General features: G+C 39.4%; 1 protein-coding gene across 3 annotated transcripts in view; it reads left to right on the top strand.

Moving 5' to 3' along the window:
- LOC122865207 (WD repeat-containing protein 7) overlaps positions 1 to 24,152 on the top strand; it is a 174,773-nt gene that overhangs the window by 69,671 nt on the left and 80,950 nt on the right. For all 3 annotated transcript variants that reach the window (XM_044173313.1, XM_044173312.1, XM_044173314.1), the window contains one exon: positions 7,721 to 7,834. In XM_044173313.1, the coding sequence (XP_044029248.1) occupies positions 7,721 to 7,834 (114 nt within the window). The remainder of the gene's footprint in view (positions 1 to 7,720; positions 7,835 to 24,152) is intronic.

The raw sequence follows: 24,152 nt of genomic DNA, 5'->3' as shown, positions 1-24,152 counted from the left end.
GTCGGACATCAAACACACTTCATAAAGTCCAACCGGTGTGGAATGACCTGGAATGAGCAACATTTGCTGTAAAAGTTTGCATTAGTGCAGTGGTTTCCAAACTTGGGGGTGCAGAGAAAGCTGAATAAATGATTTGGTGCTACAGCAAAGCATGACGAAGTCGTCCCCCCCTCCTCTCCAGCAGTAGAGTGGTTGGTGTTTGAAGGCAGACACCTGTATTTATCCATTAGCTTTTAGTGCCAAGGAAATGTCACTGAGTCAGTGATGGAGTCCCACTGTCAACACACACACACACAAAGCAGTGGTCATGACCTTTCAGCTCTCCTGGAAGTCTTTAACACAAAGGAAATAGGGCTAGCTGGAGTTGTTAACCTGCACTTGGAGGGAGAGAGAGAGAAAAAATAAACTGTCCACACCGTCTCCATCGTCACTGCTGTATGTCTGATTAGCTGCTTTTCACCTTAAACAAGCAGGCCAGCATTTTGGGAAACATTCGTATTAGCTTTCTTTCTGAGAGTGAGATGAGAACATCAATATCAATCTCATGTCTGTCTGTTAAGTACTGAGCTGGAGTCAGGACATGGTTGGCCTAGCTTAGCATAAAGCAGGTTGAAACAGCTGGCCTAGTGCTGTCCAAAGTTTAAAAATCTACCAACACCTCTAAAGCTCAAAAATTAACACTAAACTATTTCTTGGTGAACAACAGGCGGGAGCAGTGACCATATCTTGGAAACCTGTGCTAGCCGCACATACTGCACAGAAGTTCTAACAATAAAACATGAGCATGAACCTTTATTCTTTGGGGTGGAAGACTTCCAGAACTGCAGGGGGAGATTGGGAGCAGTGGAGGCCCAAAGAAAGAGTCAACCTAGAGTAGATAAGGAGGGGCTCTACACACACTTGATTAAACAAAGTCCCCTGCATTGTTCACCCTCATACAGGAATGAACACACATAGTTTTAAGCATCAAACTGTGTGTGTCTTTCCACTCCTCTCCTCCTCCTCTTTAGTTTACTGTCTGCCTCGATCGCCCAATCCTCTCTGGGGTTTTTTTTTCAACTCATGAACCTGCTGCTGTTAACGATCCACCTCCTCTCATCTCCTCCTCACCTTTTTCTTTTTTGCATGTCTCTTCATCACTTCTCCTCCTTCCTCTCTTCCACTTCATTTCCTTCCTCTTTTCCCTCTTCTACCTCCTACTTACCTCCCCCTTTTCACTTCTCCTGCTCCCCTTCGACTCTTTCTCCTCTTGACTTTTCATTCTCCGATTTGATTTGTTTCTTACTTTTACTGTCTTTCCATCCTTCTTTTTCCCAATCCCTCCTTCCTTTCTTCCTTAATTCCTCATTGCTGGGTGAATGGAGGGGAAGTTGAGTAGCCTTATAAACTTCTATATATCTCTTCTATATATTATTCTGTAATATTTTGTATATTTTATTTATTTATTACATTTATTAAAAAAAAAATACCCCAAAAAATGTAAGAACTAAGTAATGAAAATTGAATATAAATAGAAACATGACAGAAATAGCAGTCGCATGTTGGAAATAGCAGACACAGGTGGGAGGTCTTCTTGCTGTTTTTAAACAAATCGAAAAATAAGAATAGACGGGTTACATATCTGAAATGTGTGTAAAAGGTGAAACGTTTTCAAAATTAATTCAAGAATAAATAATACAAATGCTAAAACGGAAACTGACCTGCCTCATCTCACATGAAAAACCATGAAATACAAATGTTCCATTGATCATTTTATCAATAGTTATTAAAACTAACCTTGCAAAAAATAATAAAAATACAGAAAAGAAACAAAGCTGAAAAAGAGGAGAACCCACTGTGATTTAAAGAACAGGAAGCACATGTTTTAAACAGAGAGAGAGCAACGGACAGAAGAGAGGAGCACGAGATCTGGGAGGTTAACAAGGCATGCTGGGAGCTATGTGTCATGGCTGACATGACAAGCTTGACCTTGGAGCAGGGCAGAACGCCTCCCCCACCTTCCCCCTGTCATCCACCCCTCCTCCACCTCCCTCTATTTTTTTTTTATATCACTTATATTATAACAGATGAGTTATAGGCAGCCTGTGTGTGTGTGTGTGTGTGTGTGTGTGTGTGTAAATGAAAGATGAACCACCTTAAACAACACATGCAGAATAGAATTAGCCAAATCTGCACAGTGATTTATTATGATACACAATTTTATAAGTCTGGAAAGTTATAACAGTGACATAATTTCATCCATACAAAGTAATCCATCAGGAATGTGTGCAATATTAGACCATGCTCACAATTTGCATCAAGTGCCAATGCAGGAGGTAGTGTGTACTTTTTATGTAGTGAGATGAAAAGTACAGGTGTGGAGGTCGGGGTGGTGGATGGGCATGTAGCTCGTCCAACTCAAATGCAGGAAACCTGAGTTTGCGTCCTGTTACAGACCTGCAATTAATGTTAGCTTTTTTAAAATCCACAACCACGATCTTTCCCTAAACTTGCGTGTTTTAGATGCCTAACCGTAACCATACCTTAACCAGAGTTTATTTGCAGTAACCATAATTTTTCCCTAACCTTAACCATTCTGTAGTTGCCATGCACTGATAATGTAGGAAGAAGAATTTTATATAATTTTGGCATTTACTTTAATTTGGGGCAATATCAACATTCCTGTCAGATGGCATTCATGTCCTATATTTGGTTAGGTTTAGGTTACTAAATATCGAAATTAATACATCCCATCTCATGGTTCTCATGCTGACTTTCTCGAAATTTTATTTAAAGGAGCAGTGCGTAGGATTTAGTGGCATCTGGCGGTGAAATAGCATATTGTAACCATTTGAATACTGCTTGCATCACACTCCCAAGCGTGTAGGAGAAACTACGGTGGCCGTGAAACTCGCGAGAAACATGTAAGGCCCTATCTAGAGCCAGTGTTTGGTTTGTCCATTCTGGGCTACTGTAGAAACATGGTGGCCTCCGTGGAAGGGGACCCGCTGCTTCTCTAGATACAGTGCATCCAGAAAGTATTCACAGCCCTTCACTTTTTTACAGCCTTATTCTAAAATGGATTTAATTCATTATTTTCCTCAAAATTCTACAAACAATACCCCATAATGACAATGTGAAAGAAGTTTGTTTGAAATCTTTGCAAATTTATTAAAAATAAATGAAAAAATCACATGTACGTAAGTATTCACAGCCTTTGCCATGACACTCAAAATTGAGCTCAGGTCCATCCTGTTTCCACTGATCATACTTGAGATGTTTCTACAATTTGATCGGAGTCAACCTGTGGTAAATTCAGTTGATTGGACATGATTTGGAAAGGCACACACCTGTCTATATAAGGTCCCACAGTTAACAGTGCATGTCAGAGCACAAACCAAGCCATGAAGTCCAAGGAATTGTCTGAAGACCACCGAGACAGGATTGTATTGAGGCGCAGATCTGGGGAAGGGTACATGCAGCATCGAAACTCTCAATGAGCACAGTGGCCTCCATCATCTGTAAATGGAAGAAGTTTGGAACCACCAGGACTCTTCCTAGAGCCGGCCGCCCAACCAAACTGAGCGATCGGGGGAGAAGGGCCTTAGTCAGGGCTAAGGTAATGAAAGCACAATGATTCTTATTTTCAGGTGATTATACACTAATGAAAACATACTTGTAAGTATTATATTCTGTTTCTGCCAATAGCTCCTCCTACATGTTACACACTGGACCTTTAAGGCCACTACATTTCCCCAACCTTAACCAAGAGCTTGAGCTGCCTTAACATAACCATAAAAACATTAATCATGCTTTAGATCATGGAGTGGATATTGTAGGAAGACAAATAAAATACAGTGTCAGTAAACAGATACCTTCATTAAAAACATTTCCTTGTTGATAAAAAATGTAATTCAGCATTATTGAATTCTTTCAAAACATATTTGCTGTTGCAAACTGGTGTATAAATGTATCTTTTAGGTGACAGGGTTGCTCAGTCAAATGATTCAAGAGAATCTTGGGAAATTAAGGGAAGTTCAATATGTGCCACTTGCGGACACAGTGGTTGCTGTTCAGCAAAAGTTACATAGACTCGCCTCAATATGCTTAAATAGTAACTTGGAAGAAGGAAAAACATAACTGCACTAGCCTTAATGGGTTGAGATGTATAAGTCTTTTGAACCTCTAAACACACCCAACATCACTGCTGGGTGTGGTCTGTTGTACTTGTGACCACACCCAGCTGTGATGTGGTACTATAGTGCAATGGTACATCACTGCTGCACAAAGTATTGAAAAATCACAGTCACCACTGGTTGGCAGGGCAAGTCCGATTATTAGATTGGGTGCAGTTACTCTTTAAAGTCACTTTAAAGAATTATGTATATTATGTTTTGTTTATAGCCATTTTCTCTCCCCGGTGTCATGTGACTTGTTAGTGTTACAAGGTCTCAGGTGTGAATAAGGAGCAGGTGTGTTAAATTTGGTGTTATCGCTCTCACTCTCTCATACTGGTCACTGGAAGTTCAACATGGCACCTCATGGCAAAGAACTCTCTGAGGATCTGAAAACAAAGAATTGTTGCTCTACATAAAGATGGCGTAGGCTACAAGAAGATTGCCAAGACCCTGAAACTGACCTGCAGCACGGTGGCCAAGACCATACAGCGGTTTAACAGGACAGGTTCCACTCAGAACAGGCCTCGCCATGGTTGACCAAAGAAGTTGAGTGCACGTGCTCAGCGTCATATCAAGAGGTTGTGATTGGGAAATAGACGTATGAGGGCTGCCAGCATTGCTGCAAAGGTTAAAGGGGTGGGGGGTCAGCGCTCAAACCATACGCCGCACACTGCATCAAATTGGTCTGCATGGCTGTCGTCCCAGAAGGAAGCCTCTTTTAAAGATGATGCACAAGAAAGCCCTCAAACAGTTTGCTGAAGACAAACAGACTAAGGACATGGATTACTGGAACCATGTCCTGTGGTCTGATGAGACCAAGATAAACTTATTTGGTTCAGATGTTGTCAAGCGTGTGTGGCGGCAACCAGGTGAGGAGTACAAAGACAAGTGTGTCTTGCCTTCAGTCAAGCATGGTGGTGGGAGTGTCATGGTCTGGGGCTGCATGAGTGATACCGGCACTGGGGAGCTACAGTCCATTGAGGGAACCATGAATGCCAACATGTACTGTGACATACTGAAGCAGAGCATGATCCCCTCCCTTCGGAGACTGGGCCGCAGGGCGGTATTCCAACATGATAACGACCCCAAACACACCTCCAAGACGACCACTGCCTTGCTAAAGAAGCTGAGGGTAAAGGTGATGGACTGGCCAAGCATGTTTCCAGACCTAAACCCTATTGAGCATCTGTGGGGCATCCTCAAACGGAAGGTGGAGGAGCGCAAGGTCTCTAAAATCCATCAGCTCCATGATGTCATTATGGAGGAGTGGAAGAGGACTCCAGTGGCAACCTGTGAAGCTCTGGTTAACTCCATGCCCAAGAGGGTAATGGCTGGAAAATGATGGTGGCCACACAAAATATTGACACTTTGGGCCCAATTTGGACATTTTCACTTAGGGGTGTACTCACTTTTGTGGCCAGCGGTTTAGACATTAATGGCTGTGTGTTGAGTTATTTTGAGGGGACTGCAAATTTACACTGTTATACAAGCTGTACACTCACTACTTTACATTGTAGCAAAGTGTCATTTCATCAGTGCTGTCACATGAAAAGATATAATAAAATATTTACAAAATTGTGAGTGGTGTACTCACTTCTGTGAGATACTGTACTTGAATTCCCATGTGGTATATTGTAATTCTGCTGCTCTACATTGTCTTTTTACTACAGCCACTTCTTTCTGCTTCGTATATATATCTGTTTGCTGTCTGTCTGTCTGTCTGAGAAGCGAGATCCCACCTCTGTTGCTCTTTCTGCGGCTTCACTCATTTTTTTTTTCTTTCAGTTTTTCCTTATCAAATTCCAGCATCTAAAGTAGAGGGGGTCATTTGTTGTACAGATTGTAAAGCCCTTTCAGGCAAACTTTGTTTTGAACAGTACAAACAAATTAGACTTGACAAGATCATCCAGAGTGAACACAGTGACACCTACCAGCCAATCAGAAACTATAATTGACCACATGTATCTTTAGTATAACTGGTTCTTTCTGGTGTTTTGCTTTGGCACTAAACACTGTTGTTTTTTCATGTCAGTACAGCTCATGTGAACTGAAAGTGAAGTGAAAGGGAGAGAACTCTGTTTATGTAGAAACACCCGTCAAATTTTTGTCCAATCACAGTGACGCATCAGTTATGTTTTAATTATGTTCAAGTTTTTATCACTTTAATGTTTTTTACGGATAATAAACAACCTGGATGTGTATCTGCCTTCTGTGTGTGTGTGTGTGTGTGAGATATAAAGCTGTACAGAGTCATTATGTTGAGCTGTCAGCAATGTGTGTGAGCAGGTTAATTGGAACATGAAGCACCATGTTAAGCAGGATTAATCAATGTAATTACACACAGTGTAATTACAATTTTTTATATTGATGCGCTCAGGGTATCCTCGTGAACTCATGTGGCTTTTTTTTTGGCTGGTGTTTTCTTGCACTGGGAAACACTGATGAGGGATTGTGACTATACGTGTGTATGCATGTGTGTAATTCATTAATTAGGCTTTTCCCAGAGATTAGACCAATGAAGGCTCTCTTAACCTTACTTGCTTCATTCATTAGCGCAGCATCATTCATTAACCCAGCCACTAATGAAAAGCCACTCTTAATGGGCAATGGAGAGATAAGGCCTAAATGAAAACACTAAATATAAAGGGGTCATCTGTGTGTGTGTTTCCATTAACTCTCTAGATAAGGAGGAGGCCCAATAAACCATTATTAGCTACTTAACCAGGACAGTTAGCCTGATAATAAGGATCAACACAGAAACCTGGTGTGATGAGCTTATTAACAACACACACACACACACACACACACGACAGGGGGTGTTAAGAGTCATTGAAATACCACACGCACGTATGTTCGTTCGTATACAGTACAGATACATGTTTAATGTATCAGTACTAACTATAGGCTATTTATAACAGTGCAGACATAGTGTTGTATTGACAGTCTTTCTGAAAGAGATTTGATCTGGAATCAAACAGCTTTTAGAATAAATTAATTAATAAACACCCTGCGTAGGAAACAAATCACCAACCTCCTAATTCGAAATATTCAGTCACATGTGCGTGCTTACGTGCGTTTTATGTGTTATATGTTGGAAGAATCACGAGCATGCGCATGTACGTGTGTTGATGAAAAAAGATAAAGAGGCAGACTAAAGGTCAGCTGCACTAAAAGTACACAAACGTACATGCGTGTAGTATTTCGACCCCCCATACACACACACTCTCACTCATTGACATAATGCTTTCCTTAGCCCCTTACCCTACCCTTAACCAGCACAACTAACCTTAACCCTTACCCTAACCTAATTGTAACCTGTACCCTAAAACCATGTCTTAACCCCCAAAAAGCAATCTCCATGGGGACCTTTTTTTGGGGATTTTTGTCCCCACAGTGACACAAGTCCCCATGGGTTAGTGTGCATTCAGGTTAAAGTTCCCACTGGGATATAAGAACATGAAACACACACACAGACACACTGACCTGGTGGTCCGTCTGTTTCATGTGACAATACAGGCTGATATTTAATATTAACTAAAATGTTTGTCTCTCTGTCTCCTCAGCTGGGTCGACCACTGAGCCCTCCCCTCCAGCCCCGCCTCCTCCTGAGGCTCAGCCAATAGAAACCAAGGCTCCTGAGGAGGAAATGGATGTCACGGATGATGACATCACAGCAGGTAGGGACATAAAATACAACATTTAAAAAAACCTAATTTAATTACTAGATTTTGTGCTAAGATGTAGCAGGTGTTATTACATTCTTATAGGAATGTTGAGTTTTAAACTCATTTAGAAACTATACCTATCAAGCTGATCCTTGATATAAGGACGTGTGTTGTCAGACCTAACAGCAGGAGTCCAAAGCACGTGGAGTCAGTTGAAGATGTTCAACATTTTATCAAAGATCAAAAATGACTTAATCATTTTCTGCTGTTCACGTTTCACCTTAAATTACTGTGAAGTGTTTGAGGGTGTTTGAAGTATAAAATTAAGGTATCATTTTCCCAAGTGACCTGCGGAGCCTCATGTGGTTTGATCTAAGAAACATTAAAATCTCATTTATCATTTATGTACTGTTGAATTAAGGAGTTTTGCTCTGGTGACTCTGAATGTAGGTTAATCATTGTGTGTGTGTGTGTGTGTGTGTGTGTGTGCGCGTTTTCTAATGAGTGCCATACAGTCCACGTGTAATGCCAGTATACTGTGGCGTGCATGGTGTTAAAAGCAGTTTGATGTTTAGTGTGCACACATTCTCTCTCTCACACTCACACACGATAAGGTGAGAAACATTTCTCCCCAGGAAACGACTGACACCTGCAGTACAGGTAGAAAACACACACACATACACACACCTATTTTCCCAGTCCATTTATCTTTTGTCACATTTCCTCGATAGTTTAACTTTGACACTGACGGACACACAGGCAGGTAGATCTGATAGATCTTCTCTTGTGGCTAGTTACTACACTCACACATATAAAAAAAACTTTAAGCAGTACATTTCTGTTAATTCAAATTGATCACAATATACTAGTGGGATCATTTACGTTTACAGTTCTAGTAATTAGTGGTACTTTGGATTTAATTATTTTCTCTTTTTTAGTTATTTTCTCTCTTTTGATCCACCAGCTTCATGCCTGTAGACTTTGCCTCTCTATTTCCTCCTACAATAGCTGATAGCTATTGTATATAGCTCATTAACTATAATTGATTCAAAAATCAAAGAAAAATATAATAGAATAAACTAAAAAGTGGCTCTAACACTGTCTTCTCTTAGGCCAGTTAATATCAACAATGTCTCATTTCTCACAGCTCATTTTTCTCCTATTGACAGCAGTCTTTCTTTCATTCAGTCTTTGCAGAATTAAATTTGTTAGCACACGCCTCAAACACAGAGCAGAGTATGAATATTCTTCTGCTGTGGAGGAAAAAACTCTTTCTCTTCCATCCTTCATCTGTTTATTTTGTAAACTCTTTTGTTAAATCCATTTAAAGAAATCGTGAATGAGGATGTACTGTTTTGAAAACCTATTTGTGTGTAGTTTGTGATATAACTAAGCAGTTAAAGGTCTGTCCTTTTAAAGTTATATTTTCTCCCCCATAAAATCAAACCCCAATTTTGATTTTCAGCATTGCTTCTGCAATAGCCATTCAGTGTATTCCCATTCAGTAATTACCCCTCCAAATAGTAGTTTTTATTGGTAGTGGCAGAGTCCGCCATTACTCTGCTGGATTCTACTGTCCACTCTCTTTACACCATGTCAGAGCTGGATTACGTTACTGCTTATACAAACGCAGCTTCCTACTGCTACTGCTTCACACTAAAAGTGTTCAACTGGCAAACAAGGGGAGGCTTTTACTCTGAAACAGCCAAAGGAAACGAGACTTTGCTTTAGTATTAAACTGCACTTGCTGTTACCATGGTAACCACGGGTTATCAAGCTGAAATTTTACGGATTACAACTTTATCAGGATACATGATAACAAATGTAGCTATGTTTTTGTCATGTGTAGTGTTCTTTCAAAGCTGCTGAGATAGAGATTTTTATCATTTGTTTCTCCATTTGTTGAGAACGTAAAATGATTTATATTAGTACTCAGATAATACCAGATTTTTTGTTTCAGTCACCGACATCATTCTACAATGACCCAATATAATAGAGAAAAGTAGGGCTGCACGATATGGTAAACAAAATCATATTGTGATTTGACAGATATCATGATTACGATATGATTTAGGATTAGTGGGAATGATAATTTTTTGCATCACAATTTTAATTTTCACTGAAAAAACTATTAAAATCATGGCGATGTGAAATTTGTTGGAGTCTGTACCAAACAAACATGTTTTCTTACATCTGGAGAACAAGATTTGTAGGCCAGTGCACCTCTGCAGCACTACAGTACGTAATTATAATGCTGTTTTCTCACACATTTTACCTTTCAAAAAAATTGCAGCTTCTGCAGTTTGGATATTGCACTTAGCCATATTGTGATTTCGATAATATTTCAATTTATTGTGCAGCCCTAGTGAAGAGTTATAAAGACAAAGTCAGGGCTGCAACTAACAAATATTTTCATTATCTATTTATTTTTTTGATAAATCATTGTTAAGCCTATGAAATGTCAGAAAATAGTGAAAAATGCCGACCACAAGTTCTGAGAGCTCAAGGCAACATCTTCAAATGTCTTATTTTTGTTCACAAAACTTAAACCCCAAAGATATTCAGTTTGCAATGATATGAAACAGATAAAAGCAGCAAATCCTACACTGGAGAAGCTGGAACCAGAGAATGTTTTTGACGTTCTCATTTGATAGACTAAAACAAGTAATCGTCAAATTTGTCAAAATTCTCATTTATTATCTGCAGCTTTAAATTTTAACTAATGAAAGTAGTGCTGCATTCACTGGATTAATTGATTGGTCAATCAACAGAAAGGTGATAGACAACAATTTTCATAATCGTTAGAAGTAATTTATTAAGAAGAAAATATTCTCTGGTTCTTTTCCAATGTGAGGATTGACTGCTTTTCTCTGTTGTATATCACATGTGAACTGAATATCTGAAAAAGTAGTTTGAAGACTTCATCTTGGGCTCTAAAGGACATTTTTCACAATTTTCTTACATTATATATATTAAATGATAATCGACTAATCTGCAGAATAATTTGAGACAGGGGGAGGAGCTAAGTTAAAGGATAGTGTCGGATTTTTTCAAGTCTATCATAATACGGCACTCATGGCATACAGTATGTATGTTGACAGGGTTATTGGTGGCTGTAATCATTCCTTCTCTCAAAAGAGTGGAGGCAAAGAGGAGAGGTGATAAGGGGGAAATGGAAGATAATTGAGGAGAAGAAAAGAGGGGAGGAAAGGAAAAAGGAGGGAAGGAAAGTAGAAGAGAAGAAAGTAGGTCAGGACAGGAGAAGAGAAAAGAGGAAGAAAAAAGGAGAGGAGGCAAAAGAGGACGAGATGAGAAGAGGAGGCAAAGGAAAAAGACAGATGACAGAAGACAGAATCACTTGGCTGCAGGCTGTTACCACGGTGATAGACTCATCACCTCAGTCTACTGTCTCGCCTGTCACATACACACACACACACACACACACACACACACACACACAGTTCAGAATGTGCAGGTGACAACAGTTGTTGCTCGGTGCCACAGCTGCAAAACCTCCCAGACCAGAGCTGACACACAAACATACAAACCCACATAAACATAAACCTGTCTCTGTGTGCAGTAATTATGTCCCTAGCAGTGTCAGGGGATGCCATTAGGATCCACAGCACCCTCGTCCTCCTCACACACACACACACACACACACACACACACACACACACACACACACACACACACACACACACACAGTGAATGGAATGAAACAAGTAGTAAACAGATAACACTTAGATAAAAGTGAGAAATACTTAAAATCAGAAAAACAACATAGGATAATATGTGTATTACAGTTTATAAGACTTGATTTATGATCAGTAGGGGTGTAACAGCAGAAAAAAAGCCATGGTTTGGTATATATTTGGTACAGCGAGGGAAACAAAATAAACTAATTTTTGTGTGTGAAAAATTTTAACATTCAATTGTGCATCATTGGCTGTAATTCTGAATTATTTTAAAGTTTTATACATAAGGTAGCTCTCAGTAGCCCTGGAGGTCAATCCATTGGTGGTGAGAGCAACTACTAGGGCTATGGATATTTCCTGGACAACTGCAGCTTATGCTCATTTATGCACTCATGAACAAACTTCATAGCAGAGGCTCAAGCACTGTCCCTGTGTGATATACATACAAATGGTTTAGCGTTTGCTTGTTTATGTTTTTCGTCTGATCCACCACTCTTTGTCCAGTGATGTGGTTCTCATTGTGTTCGCCATATTGATTCCTTTTGCTATAAATGAGCTGCTGTATATATCCATTGGCTAATCCCACTAGCGTGGTCTCGCAACTCACTGCCAATGCTTTCCAGGTGGAATTAACACTTTTAGGATTTATGTTCCGCGCATACTAAGACCTAGAACACACGAACAGTTTAAAATATTGGGTATTCTGTAGGAAAATAAATTTCTGTCTCCACTTCCTCTGTTTCACTCTGGACACAAACATCTTTTTTGTCTAATCACTGTTTCAATAGCCAACTGGTGATCACTAACTCTGAATTTACATAAAAATTGGTCAGTCTACAGGGTTTTTAATTTGGATTAATCTGGATATCTCTCTCTCTTGACCACATCAAGTATCAGAGTTTTTTATTAAGAAATAAAGCTGTATTAATGTTTTCTTACTCGTGCAGAAACAATTAAATGATTAGTCTATCAACAGAAAATTAACAGACAACAATTTTTACAATTGATTAATCATTTAAGTCATTTATAAAGTGAAAATGTCAAATATTCTCTGGATCCAGCTTCTCAAATGTGGGGATTTGCTGTGTGGGATTTTTGTTGTTTGTATTATTCTCTTGTCTTTTTGACTGTTGTTCAGGCCATAATAACATTGGTAATTGCAGTGTACTTCACTTCAACACAAAATATCTGCAGCTGCATTAAAACCTGATCATATTAAGGTTGAACAGTAATGTGGTTCTACACTAGAGGGAAGACTGAGAGAGTATCTCATCTCTGCCTCTGATGGAGGAGGTGACCCCGGGAAGGTCAAAGGTCACTGCTGGACACAGCTCCATCACCCCCCTCCCTCACATACTGAAACACACACACACAGACATTTTCTCTGTGCTGGCAGGTATTTGTCTCCTGCAGGATTCAGAGCCCTGCAGACATTATCAGCTGATTCATATTCATTCCAGCCAACAATATGTAAAATTACTATAGATGGATATTTATCACATAGAAAATAATACTATTGCATTAGTTCCTTTATGGTTTCTTGGTAGGAAGGAAGTAAAGTAGTACCCACAGCAGGGGTCCACAGCAGCACAGATAGAGGTCAGACGTCAAAGGTCAGGCTGACCCTCAACTCTCGGTGTCATGCCTGGTTATGATTTGGTTAGATGAAACGCTAGCTCCCCTGCTAATTTAATATCAGAGCCTGGAGGTCGTTTGGGTCAGATCACATTTCTCCTCACAACAGATTGAATTTATGGAGAGATAAATTGTCGGAGCTGCAACTCTGAACGTTCTGGTTGTTTCTGATGATTGTGTCTCTTCGTTTTTTACACAGCGAGTGACCCAGCTGGTGTATGGGAATATTATTAAATTACAGACAGACAGAGAGACAGAGACAGAGTGAAGTTAGTCCAGGAATGTATTTCTGTTGGCTCACAATCCGCAATATCTAAGATAGTACAAGCCAGTATGGTATAGTGTAGTATACTATGATACAGTGTAGTATAGTATTGTATGTTATATTGTAGTGTAGTATGATATAGTATAGTGTAGTATGGTTTGGTATAGTATATTATACTACAATATATTATGTTATAGCATAGTATAGTGAAGGGCGGCTGTGGCTTAGTGGTAGAGCAGGTCGGCGGTTCGATCCCGGCTTCCCTCAGTCCACATGTCGAAGTGTAAGAAACTGAACCCCAAATTGCTCCCGAGGGCTGTGCCTTCGTGTGTGTGTGTGTGTGTGTGTGTGTGTGTGTGTGTGTGTGTGTGTGTGTGTGAATGATGAATTCGTTTCTTGGTACTGATGAGCAGTTCTGCCATCGGTGTGTGAATGGGGTGAATGCAATATGTAGTGTGTGAAGCGCTTTGAGTGGTCAGAAAGGCGCTATACAAGTACAGTCCATTTACCATTTATAGTATGGTGTAGTATAATATGTTATGGTATATTAAGATATAGTATGGCATATTATAATATGGTTTAGAGGAGGCAAATAATGTGTGTGTATTACTTGAGAACATCAACAAGGTTGACATTTTATTGTTACTTCCAGACACCAGAGTCTGCCAAGTCTGAAAGACATTGCACAAATTAAACATTTCTTTATGTCCATTACATTTCTCCTAGATATTGCATAGTATAGAATAGGTGTATGTAGTGTAATATAGAAAGATGTGGTGTAATATAGTATTGTATGGTATAGTAAGGTGTAGTATAATATATCATAGTATAGTGTAGGGCTCGGAGGGAGCGACATGAGGAAAAGGTGCTGCGTGAGGTGAAATGGACAGGTGCATGCCAGTGCTCTAAAAGCATCCGCTTTGTCTCCATTTTTCAGCACAGGAGGTTGTTGCTTGGATGAAAACCTGTAGACATACAGATAAAAGCCACAGTGTGTGTGATTGTGTGTGTCAGGTTTTATGAATGTATCACAAAGATAAAACAATGGCGTGTGTGTGACTCACATCCTGCTTATGATCTGAACACAGATGTAGATTGAGAGTTATGGAGACGGATGGTAATGACTGGTTTACTGACTGGAATGCCTGATTGGCTGTTTGATTACTAACTGACTTAATTGCAATCTGATTGACTGACTGATGTTTTTCCTGGTTTAAAAACAAGCTGATTGGTTGCTTAACTGTAGAACTTTCCAGCAGGTGTCACTATTTGTTTTGCGTATGTATGGGGTATGTTCTGGGGTATTTGAAGAAATAAGTGTGTATATTTACCATCTTATTCTAAATGCAGGCATATTTGTTATATTTCATATATGTTATAATCTTACTAGGTTACAGATATGTTTTATTATCGTTCCTAGTCACCAGACTGTGTATCTGTATATGCGAAGTTAGTCAGTGCGCAAGCGCCACCTAGGTTCATTTTCATTCTGTTGTTGATCAGGATTGGTACGCTTGCTGGTGAGTGTCTGTAAACTAGCATTGCTAGTAATTCAGATTAAGAATTAATATCTCATGATTGCGTAATTTCATCAGTTAATTCTGATGTTTGTTTTTGTGTTTTCATTGCAGGTTTACAACCTAGCAACCTAATTGATTAGTTAATTGACGAGCTAAAACGTTACATATAACTAGCTTGTGGATGATTATTGTGTATATGTACACAATAAAAACTCAAAGTGGCTCGAGTTGTGTCTGCCGTGCTTGTCCTGAAACCCTTCCAGTGGGGAGTTTATTGAGCTATAGCAGGTAGCTTAGTAGAAAACTGGACATTAACTATCCCGGCTCCTGGTCACAAGTCTATCACAGACAACCATTCAGTGTGATGGTTTGACTGTATTATTTTTTATATATTTAATTTTTTTTCCCGGGTGTCAGCCAGGTATTGTCCTTTTGGAAAACACTAACACAATACCTGGTTTGTCAATAGGCAAGAACTGCTTTAAATTCCAAGAAAATGTGAGTGTGTGTATGTGAGCAAGAGTCCATACCTCAGTTTGTGTAGAAACAAATGGAAAATTAATTTTGTTCCTTCTGTTAAAATCTCAATCCAGTGAGAAATAAGAACAAATTTCTCTTTGACGATCTATGGCAAAGCTTTTAGAGTTTCGCAGGTTGCGGTTGTGTGCAACGGCAATGGCAGGCACTGAACCAATAGAGGCATAACACAAGGTGAACTGGGTGATATTAAGATGTACAATATCAGTGATGGAAAATTAAGGTACATGTGAACGCAGAATTTAGAATATTATTTGTGCAACTGATTGTTAGGGTCATCACAACACATACAGGCAATTTAGAGTCCCCCAATTCATCTAGACAATCAGACAGACAGATAGAGAGGTAGTGAGTTTTCAGGCCTGTGGGCAGATTCAGATGATAATATTGGTCATGTTGATCAGTATGAAGCTCAGTTTTCACCTCAGATACTCAGATCCTCACTCTGCATAAAACAGAAAACACACACTCTAAATAGCTTATATGGAAATGAGATAAAGGGAGAGAGGAAGAGCGGATTCTGACTGCAGACACATCAGTTTATCAACCCTGACCCACATAATGTAAATGTTTGTGTGTCATTCTAGTTCTGATACAGTGAGTGTTCTTAACCGTCTCTTCAGGTTACGTTCCCACACTCCCTTCGTTCCATTCAGGTATCAGGTCAGATGTAAATAGTCTTACACTGAATGATTGGAATTTTCATTCCTAAAATCTGGTAAATACAGTTAGTCTTAAATTAAGCTTTAGAGTTTATAAACTGGATGTTTGTCCAACTTTTCTTGAAATATCACTGATGGAATTGAGGCATTTTTTTCTTTTACTTGGGATAAAAAAAAAAGTCCTAGGTCCTTGTGCACAAGCGGAACAACCAGTGCAAAGGTGTAGGTCTTTGGCACACGGACGGCGTCTCCAAGCACACCTGCTATTTTGGTTCATGAATATGTACATCTTAAAAGTTTTGCCTTGCCAGAACTACAGCATCTCCACACTGTAAAGAAATGTACATGGATAGATGATTTCGTCTATACAGGAAAAAGGAAAACATTACAAATTAGAACATTAGTAAATTAGCAAAGTAAATCAGGTCATCACTGTTCTTCTCTACATCTTAATACAGGCATAATCTGGGTCTTCAGTGCTTACTAGACATAGGCTCTGATATGAACTAAACAATTTGGTAAACACCCAAACTGATCAATGAAATATTCATCAAATAGAAAATGCTGTGTTGTTGTTGTTTTTCAACAGTTTTTTTTTATAAGGGGAAAAGCTAACATGGCTGTGGAGTCTTAAAGACTCTGACTGCATGGGAAATGCATCACGAAGGGTGTGGTGACCGAAGATAAAACCAAGTTTGATCTTACACACTGCAACCCTGTCTCCTAAAAGTTATGTTTATACTAATTTGCAACTGCAAATACAATTTGAGAGAAATTGTTGCAGATTACATTTTTGATCAACATACTGAGGACATTTTTGTTGATATTGATAATAAACGTATCTGCAAACTGTTCACTGACCACACATTTAATTTGTTTCCCTACAATATGTGCTTGTGGCAACTGAAATATGATTAATGTTTTTATGGTTCTGTTGAGGCAACTCACTGTTCAGGAAGATCATCATCTTGATTAAATACCGAAAAAGTCACCGGTGACATGAAACAGAACACATTTACGTAATATTTAAAGCTAACCTGTGGAGTTTGTAAACAAACAATTGTTTTTATTCAGTGTTTCTTACTAAAAACATTGTGTCCTTGAGGCCTAATAAATCCATTAAATGCATTTACAGCCTCATAAAACATTTGCAAAGCAGATTTTTTTTTTTTAAATGCATTGCATTGTTTACAGTGGCAGGAATGTGTATTGTGCATGTGATACAAACAAAACGAGGACCCACTTGGAAAAGCATTGCTACATGACACTACTAGTGTTCAAAATCTCCACAGGGTACCCTTAACCAAAACCACCATCTTCCTAATCTTAACCAAAGTATTTTTCTAGATTTAAATTTAACAACAGGTTGGCCGCAGGACTTTAACCACGGTCTCCTATGTCAATGTCCTGAGCTTTGTATGTCCAACTATCCACTCACCTCCGACTACCTGTGACTTCTGTGTGGTTTAAGAAATATTTTTTAACCAACCAGAATTGTTGAGCAATTATGAAATAGTCATTAATCGACTGGTCACTTCAGCGCTAGTTCTGAGTCTTCCCTGCAACAACTTGATCAACAGAAAGTTGATTTACTTTTTTATATCAATACCTTCTTGAATAATTTGTCTCCTTGATATATATAGTTTCGGAGTTTTGTTTTTGTTGTATGTAACTTAAAATACAAATCAGTTTTTTTTTTTTTTTTTTTTTAAATATTATGGCTGTAAACCTCCAGCTATAATGAGATAAGAACAGGAACAGCAAACTTTTTTTTAAATTTTCACTGCAGGTTGTAGTTAGTACATTGATGTACTGATATGCTAATCAGCTTTTAAATATCTCTGTACTCTATACCCTGTTAAACCATATATAAACATTTTAGTTGTTCTGTATTGTATATGCTATTGTCCCTTATCATCTTCTGTAGTTTTCACCTGCCTCGCCCCTCCTTTTTCTCCCTGTCTGTGTGAAGATAATTTTCTTTTCCCTCTCACTCTAGGTTGTGATGCTTTTCATTTGGCAGAGTTGAAATCAAATTCCTTCAGATGGCTTTGATTCATCTGTAAGCGAGAGAGAGAGAGTATGACTAAGCTGTGGTGGCTTTAATAAAAATAATTCCTTCTTTTTTTAAGAAGTGGTGTGATGGAGGCCGTCCACTGTCTCTGAATTAGGGAAATTAACATCCAGAGCCATTTTTCAGATTGCTCCATTAACAGCATAAATCTGACGGCTGCAGAGTGCCGAAAATATTGGTTTTATTAAAAACCTGTCAGATCGTAAATTAAATGGTAAAACAAACACTAAATTGATAATGGAGGATAGAAAAATAAGACCCCAGGCTTTCATTATTGCCAATCTGGGACTTCATACAGTAGTACTGAATTATGAAGTAGAGCAAAGGTAATGTGATTGGGGGTAGATGTCGCTGTAGAAAAGTCCTACATGTTTATACATCTGTCCTGCATCATACTCTATTGAAGCCTATTTGGCAAGGCAAAGGAAAAAAAGATGAAATGTTGGGAATGACTTATGAGTCAAAATTATAAGATAGTAAGTCAAAATTTTAACTTAGTATCATTAATATTAATGAGTATTATTATTAGTTTAGTATTGATTTAGGCGGTAATGTTTACTTGCATGTAGTGTAAGTGTCAAGATGTATAATCCTTTCCAAAATAACATAATATAAAATATATAGTAATTTAGAGTAATGAGTAATTTATAGGACATCCACCATAGTGCCAAAAGTAGTTCCTGCCAGTTTATATTATAGCAATAGGAAGTTCTGCCAAATGGCTATGCACCCCTCCAGAGCCAGGTCAGCCAGAAAGTTACTCTGATGTGGAGAAGTGCAGAAGGTGCGGTTGAAGGTGCCCACAAAAGTGACCTGGCAGAGAGTTTGGACGAACAAATGCATGAATGGAAGATGCCCAACTCCTGGCATGATGTTAAGAGAGCAGAGCTTGGCTGTTTTGTGTACAGAGAAGCTTAAAGTTTGTTACTTGCTAAACAGAAACAAGACATACACATTGTGGAAGACTGAAAAAATGGTGACAGTGCTCACCAGAAGGCTACAAAACAAACATTTTTGCTGACAAAAAAATTAAGACAACTAGTGCAGACCTGTAAAAAGATCTCATGTGTGAGATTTGAGATCAAAGGATGAATATGCAACAAGAGATCAGAATGTCAGCTTTTATATCCTAATATTTATATGCATATGTGCTTTACAATTTTAGAACATAGCACCTTATGTTTCAGCCACCCCTATTTTTAGGTGACCAAAAGTATGGGAACATGTGACTGAACATGTTCCCTGAACATGTGACAGGTGTTTCTTGTTGCTCAGGTGCTTCCTGTTGCATTGATTGTTCAAACATAAAAAAGCTGTGAATGTATAGTCTTGGTTTTAGTCTTGCTTTTGTAGTCAGAAAGAATAAACCAACATGAAAAACAGAGAACTGTCTATGGGAGAAAAGCAAGCAATTTGGAAGCTAAGAAAAGAATCCAGTTTTGGGAATCCAAAAATTGGGAATAGCAAATACAGCAATTTGGAAAGTCTCGAAAAAGAAAGAAACCACTGGTGTACTTAGCAACGGACAGGTCGGCCAAGGAAAACAGCAGCAGTTGATGACAAACATTGTAAGAGCTGTGAAGAAAAACCCTAAAACAACTGTCAGTGACATTACCAACAACCTCCAGAATGGAGGGGTGAAAGTATCACAGTCTACTGTTTGCAGAAGACTTTGAGAGCAGAATTACAGAGGCTACATCAGCAGTACAAATTGGAAGGTTAGATTAGAATTTGCAAACAAGTACAGAGATGAGCCAGAAAAGTTCTAGAACAAAGTTTTATGGACAGATGAGACCAAGATCAACCTTTACCAAAGTGACTGAAAGGCCAAAGTCTGGAGAAAGTAATGTCATGGCTTAGGCTTGCATGGCTGCTTCTGGAGCTAGTTATGAAGGCATGTATAACAGTTTCCAGATTTTTAAAGAGAAATGGTCTGATCCTTGAGATGTTTCTGAAATGAAGAAAGCAGGATTGAACCATTGAATTAACATGTTTGTCTAAGCTGAGGCTTTGATCAAAAAGCAAGATTTCTGCAATGCTGAGTTATTGAATGGGATAGTGAACCAAGACTGTTTATTTGTGTATTTGCACTTTCATGACCTATGATCCATATCTCTGTCTTATCAGCATTTAGCTGCAGGAAATTTTGTGACATCCACTTGTGGAGGTTGACAGTCCTCTGATATTTTTTTGCAGGGTCACAGCTAAGGTAGATCTGAGTATTGTCTGCGTAAAAATTTAAACTGATATTATATCTACATGTAATGTGGCCAAGAGGGAGCATGTAAATGGAAAAGAGGATTAGACCAAGCACTGAGCCCTGTGGCACCCCACAGTGAACCCCAGCTGCGGCTGACCTGGCATCAGCGACGTAGAAACGCCTGTCTGTTAGATCAGACCTGAAACATTGAAGGGCAGTATCACCGATACCAACCACCTAGGTTTCAAGACGGTTCAAGATGATCTCATGGTCAATGGTATCGAATGCTGTGCTTACATCTTGGAGAACAAGAATGGATTTATGACCAGCATCAGCTGCCAGCAATAAGTCATTTTAAAACTGGAGAAGCACAGTTTCAGTACTATGTTTTTTTTTTTTTTTCGAAAACCAGATTGGAATTAAGATATTGTTATCATGAATAAAAGCTAGCAGTTGATCTTCTACAACCTCTTCTAAAACTTTGGCTAAAAATTGAAAAAGAACAGAGGAATCAAGAGACGCTCTTTTTAAAAGTGGTTGAACTAGAGCCATTTTAAAAAATTCAGGAACAGAGCCTGTTGACAGAGAGCAGTTTTAAAATTTGCAAAATCAAAGGAGACACCGGGTTAAAAACATCCTTTAAAATTTTACAGGTAGAATATCTAAAGGGCAAGTTGAGGGTTTCATTATCATATCCGAGATATTGTGTTAAATGACCAGAGGGAAACTGCATAGGGATTCTCAACAGTAATTGGAGAATCTGGGGGAGAGATTAATCTTATATTTTCTGAGTAAAGAAGGAAAGAAATTCTTTACATTTCTCAGGGGTGGCATCGAATATCTGGCCCTGGGGAGGATCAATGACATGGCTCACAATGTTGAACAGCATTCTTGGATTTCACTGATTATAAACAACTAAAGAAGCAAAATATGCAGCTTTAGAATTTTTAACCTCTGTGTTAAAGGTCTTAAGTAGAGACCTATGAAGTTCCAAATGAACTGGTAGTTTAGATGATTTCCACAACTGCTCCACCTTGGGGCATTTTCGGCAGCAGAGGATGAGTTAAAAATTCTAGATCTAGTTGTGGGGAGTGTGCTACAGTCAACAGAATGCAACACCATGATAAACATAAGGCACTGGTGGTCAGATATATGGGCATCTATACATTTGACATTGGGGATCTTATATATACCATGGGATAAAACTAGATCGAGAATATGACCTTTAGAGTGAGTAGGTCCAGTCAGAGCACGTGATAAGTTAAGATTCTATAAGGTTTAAAAACTCAAGGCCCAGAGGGTCGTCAGGGCAGCAGCCATGGATATAAAAGTCTCCAAATATCAGCAACTTATCGAATTTAGTCATAGTAGTTCAGTGAATTCACTGATAAGAGGGATCATATCTAGGTGGTCTAAATATGATAAGTACAGACAAGGAGATTTTCCTTTAATCAGGAAAGGAAGGGATTCAAAAGAGCTAGACAGCCCCAGATCAATGCTGACACATTTGAAGATTTCTTTATATAAAAGGGCAACCCCACCACCCCTAGCAGTTAGTCTGGGCTGGTTTAAAAGAAACAATAACCAGGTGGGCAAGCTTTGAGTAAGGGAACACGATCATTTGGTGTGAGCCATGATTCTGTGATCATGAAGAGCTCTAAATCATTTGAAAAGATAAAATTGTTTTAGAGATTTATTTACAAGTGGTCTCACATTAAAGGTGGGGTATGTAATTCTGGAGAAATCCAATACCGTAACAAATACCACGATATAGAGCGAACAACGATACAGCGAGTAATGTAACTAACATTAGCAAGGTTGTAGGTTAGCTTAGCTAGGTTGTGGGTTAGCAAACTGTCCCTACAGTTGTTGCTGCGAAGCTAACAGCCAGAGAGGACGAGACGGTTTCCCAGAGCCAGCAAACCAGCTCCAGACAGCGATACTCACAATTCTCCTACAGCTACTATAGCTAAAATCGCAAAGTAGAAAGTAATGTCCATGGGCAACTAATTTAACATTACCTAACACAAATCATAGCTAGGATTAGTGTTGTGTGGCCTGGTCCAAGTCACTTTGTTTATTTGGTAAATGGTCTGTATTATATAGCGCCTTTCTAGTCTTTCTGACTACTCAAAGCACTTCAACTACATATCACATTCACCCCATTCATGCACATTCATACACTATGGCAGAACTGCTCATCAAACTAACTAAGCATTCACACACAGTCACACCGAGGGCACAGCCCTCAGGAGCAATTTCGGGGCAAATCGGGGGTTTAGTGTCTTGCACAAGGACACTTCTTTGGGAGAAGCCAGGATCGAACCGCCAACCTTCTGCTAAGCCACAGCCGCCCATTTCCTATTTACAGAGCCAAGGCTGTATACAAACGCCGGAGTTTTTTTCAATGCACACACTGAACAGACAGCTAGCGAACTGTGAGGATATTCGCTGAATTTGACAAAAAGATGTGTGTTGGATTAGAATTGCATACCCCACCTTTAAGAAGGGCCAACCGTAATTGTGTGGGTGGAGTTGTCATGGGAAGCAAAGGAATTGAGATTAAATGGCTATACATGTATTAGAAAATAATTGCTGCTGCCCCTTTTGCACAGTAGTTTGTCTCCTACCACAAATGGTAGTTATTTTGTTCAGTTGAGAATAATCTGAATACTGTGGAGAAATGGTTGAAGTGGATAGTCAGCATGGTCAGCATTGTTTTTAAATGAAACAAATCTTGCTGTGAGCAAATTTGTGCCCTTTTTGTTAGGGTGTAGATTATCTCTTTTAGAAAAAGTCTCTCCTGATTCAAAATACATGAAAGTGATCGAGAGAGCTGAAACTAATAGCAGATCACAGCCCCTGAAGCCACTGATTAAAACTAAAAAGCTGGCTAAAAGCTTCACACCCTTTTCTCAAAGTTGGAATGGGCCCAGATATTACACATTGTTTACCCAGACTTTCAATAGTTACGTCAAGAAGTTCAATATCATGTTCGAGTTTGATTGATTGTTTATACCTGACGTCATTTGTACCCACGTGGATGAAGACTGTATGGGTGGATGGGTGGAGCTCAATAATTGTGGGGATGTACTGTGCAATATCCAAGATTTTCACACCAGAGAAACAGTATGTTACGCCCCCTGGGGAGTTGCCTCCATACACGGCAAGATTTGAGGGAGGGTCCCAGAAATTGCCAACATTTCCAGCCATAGCCAGGTCTGCCAGTCCATTTGGGAAGGTCACTGGGCAGGGTGTGGTTGATGGACGAAGTACACTTTATCCAGCCGATGAGGGAAGGCAGAGGCCTCCGGACGTTCGGGCCCGTCAGGCGGCGTTGACATTCTCAACTGGGAAGGACTGGACAGTGTGCCGCTCACTGAGCTGGCTGGGCGCTTCCTTGTTGGAGGAGATGTCCAAGCAGCAGGCACAGGGGCAGATGAACTGTCGTCTGGAAGTTTGCATACTGGAGTGCAGAGGTTTGACAGTGGGAGGGCAGTGTCGACATCTGGGGATTCAAACAGAGGCAGTGACTGTCTCTTTTTTCCTTTGACTACTGATGCCCAAGATGACCTAAATGGAGACTGGGATGACCAAACTTTTCTCCACTGTCATCAATGGGCGGGTTGATATCTCTGACAGCAGGATGCAGCCCAACCAAGCTGGAGTGCATTTTAGCCTGCCCATCAAGTAGTAATTGCTAATCAGGTTCTCAATGGCCAGGAGCTCTGCCTTGAGA

The sequence above is a fragment of the Siniperca chuatsi genome, linkage group LG18 (assembly GCF_020085105.1).
Source record: "Siniperca chuatsi isolate FFG_IHB_CAS linkage group LG18, ASM2008510v1, whole genome shotgun sequence".
Taxonomy (NCBI): Eukaryota; Metazoa; Chordata; class Actinopteri; order Centrarchiformes; family Sinipercidae; genus Siniperca; species Siniperca chuatsi.
Note: the sequence above shows the minus strand (reverse complement) of the source record. Positions and strands in the feature narration are given on the sequence as shown.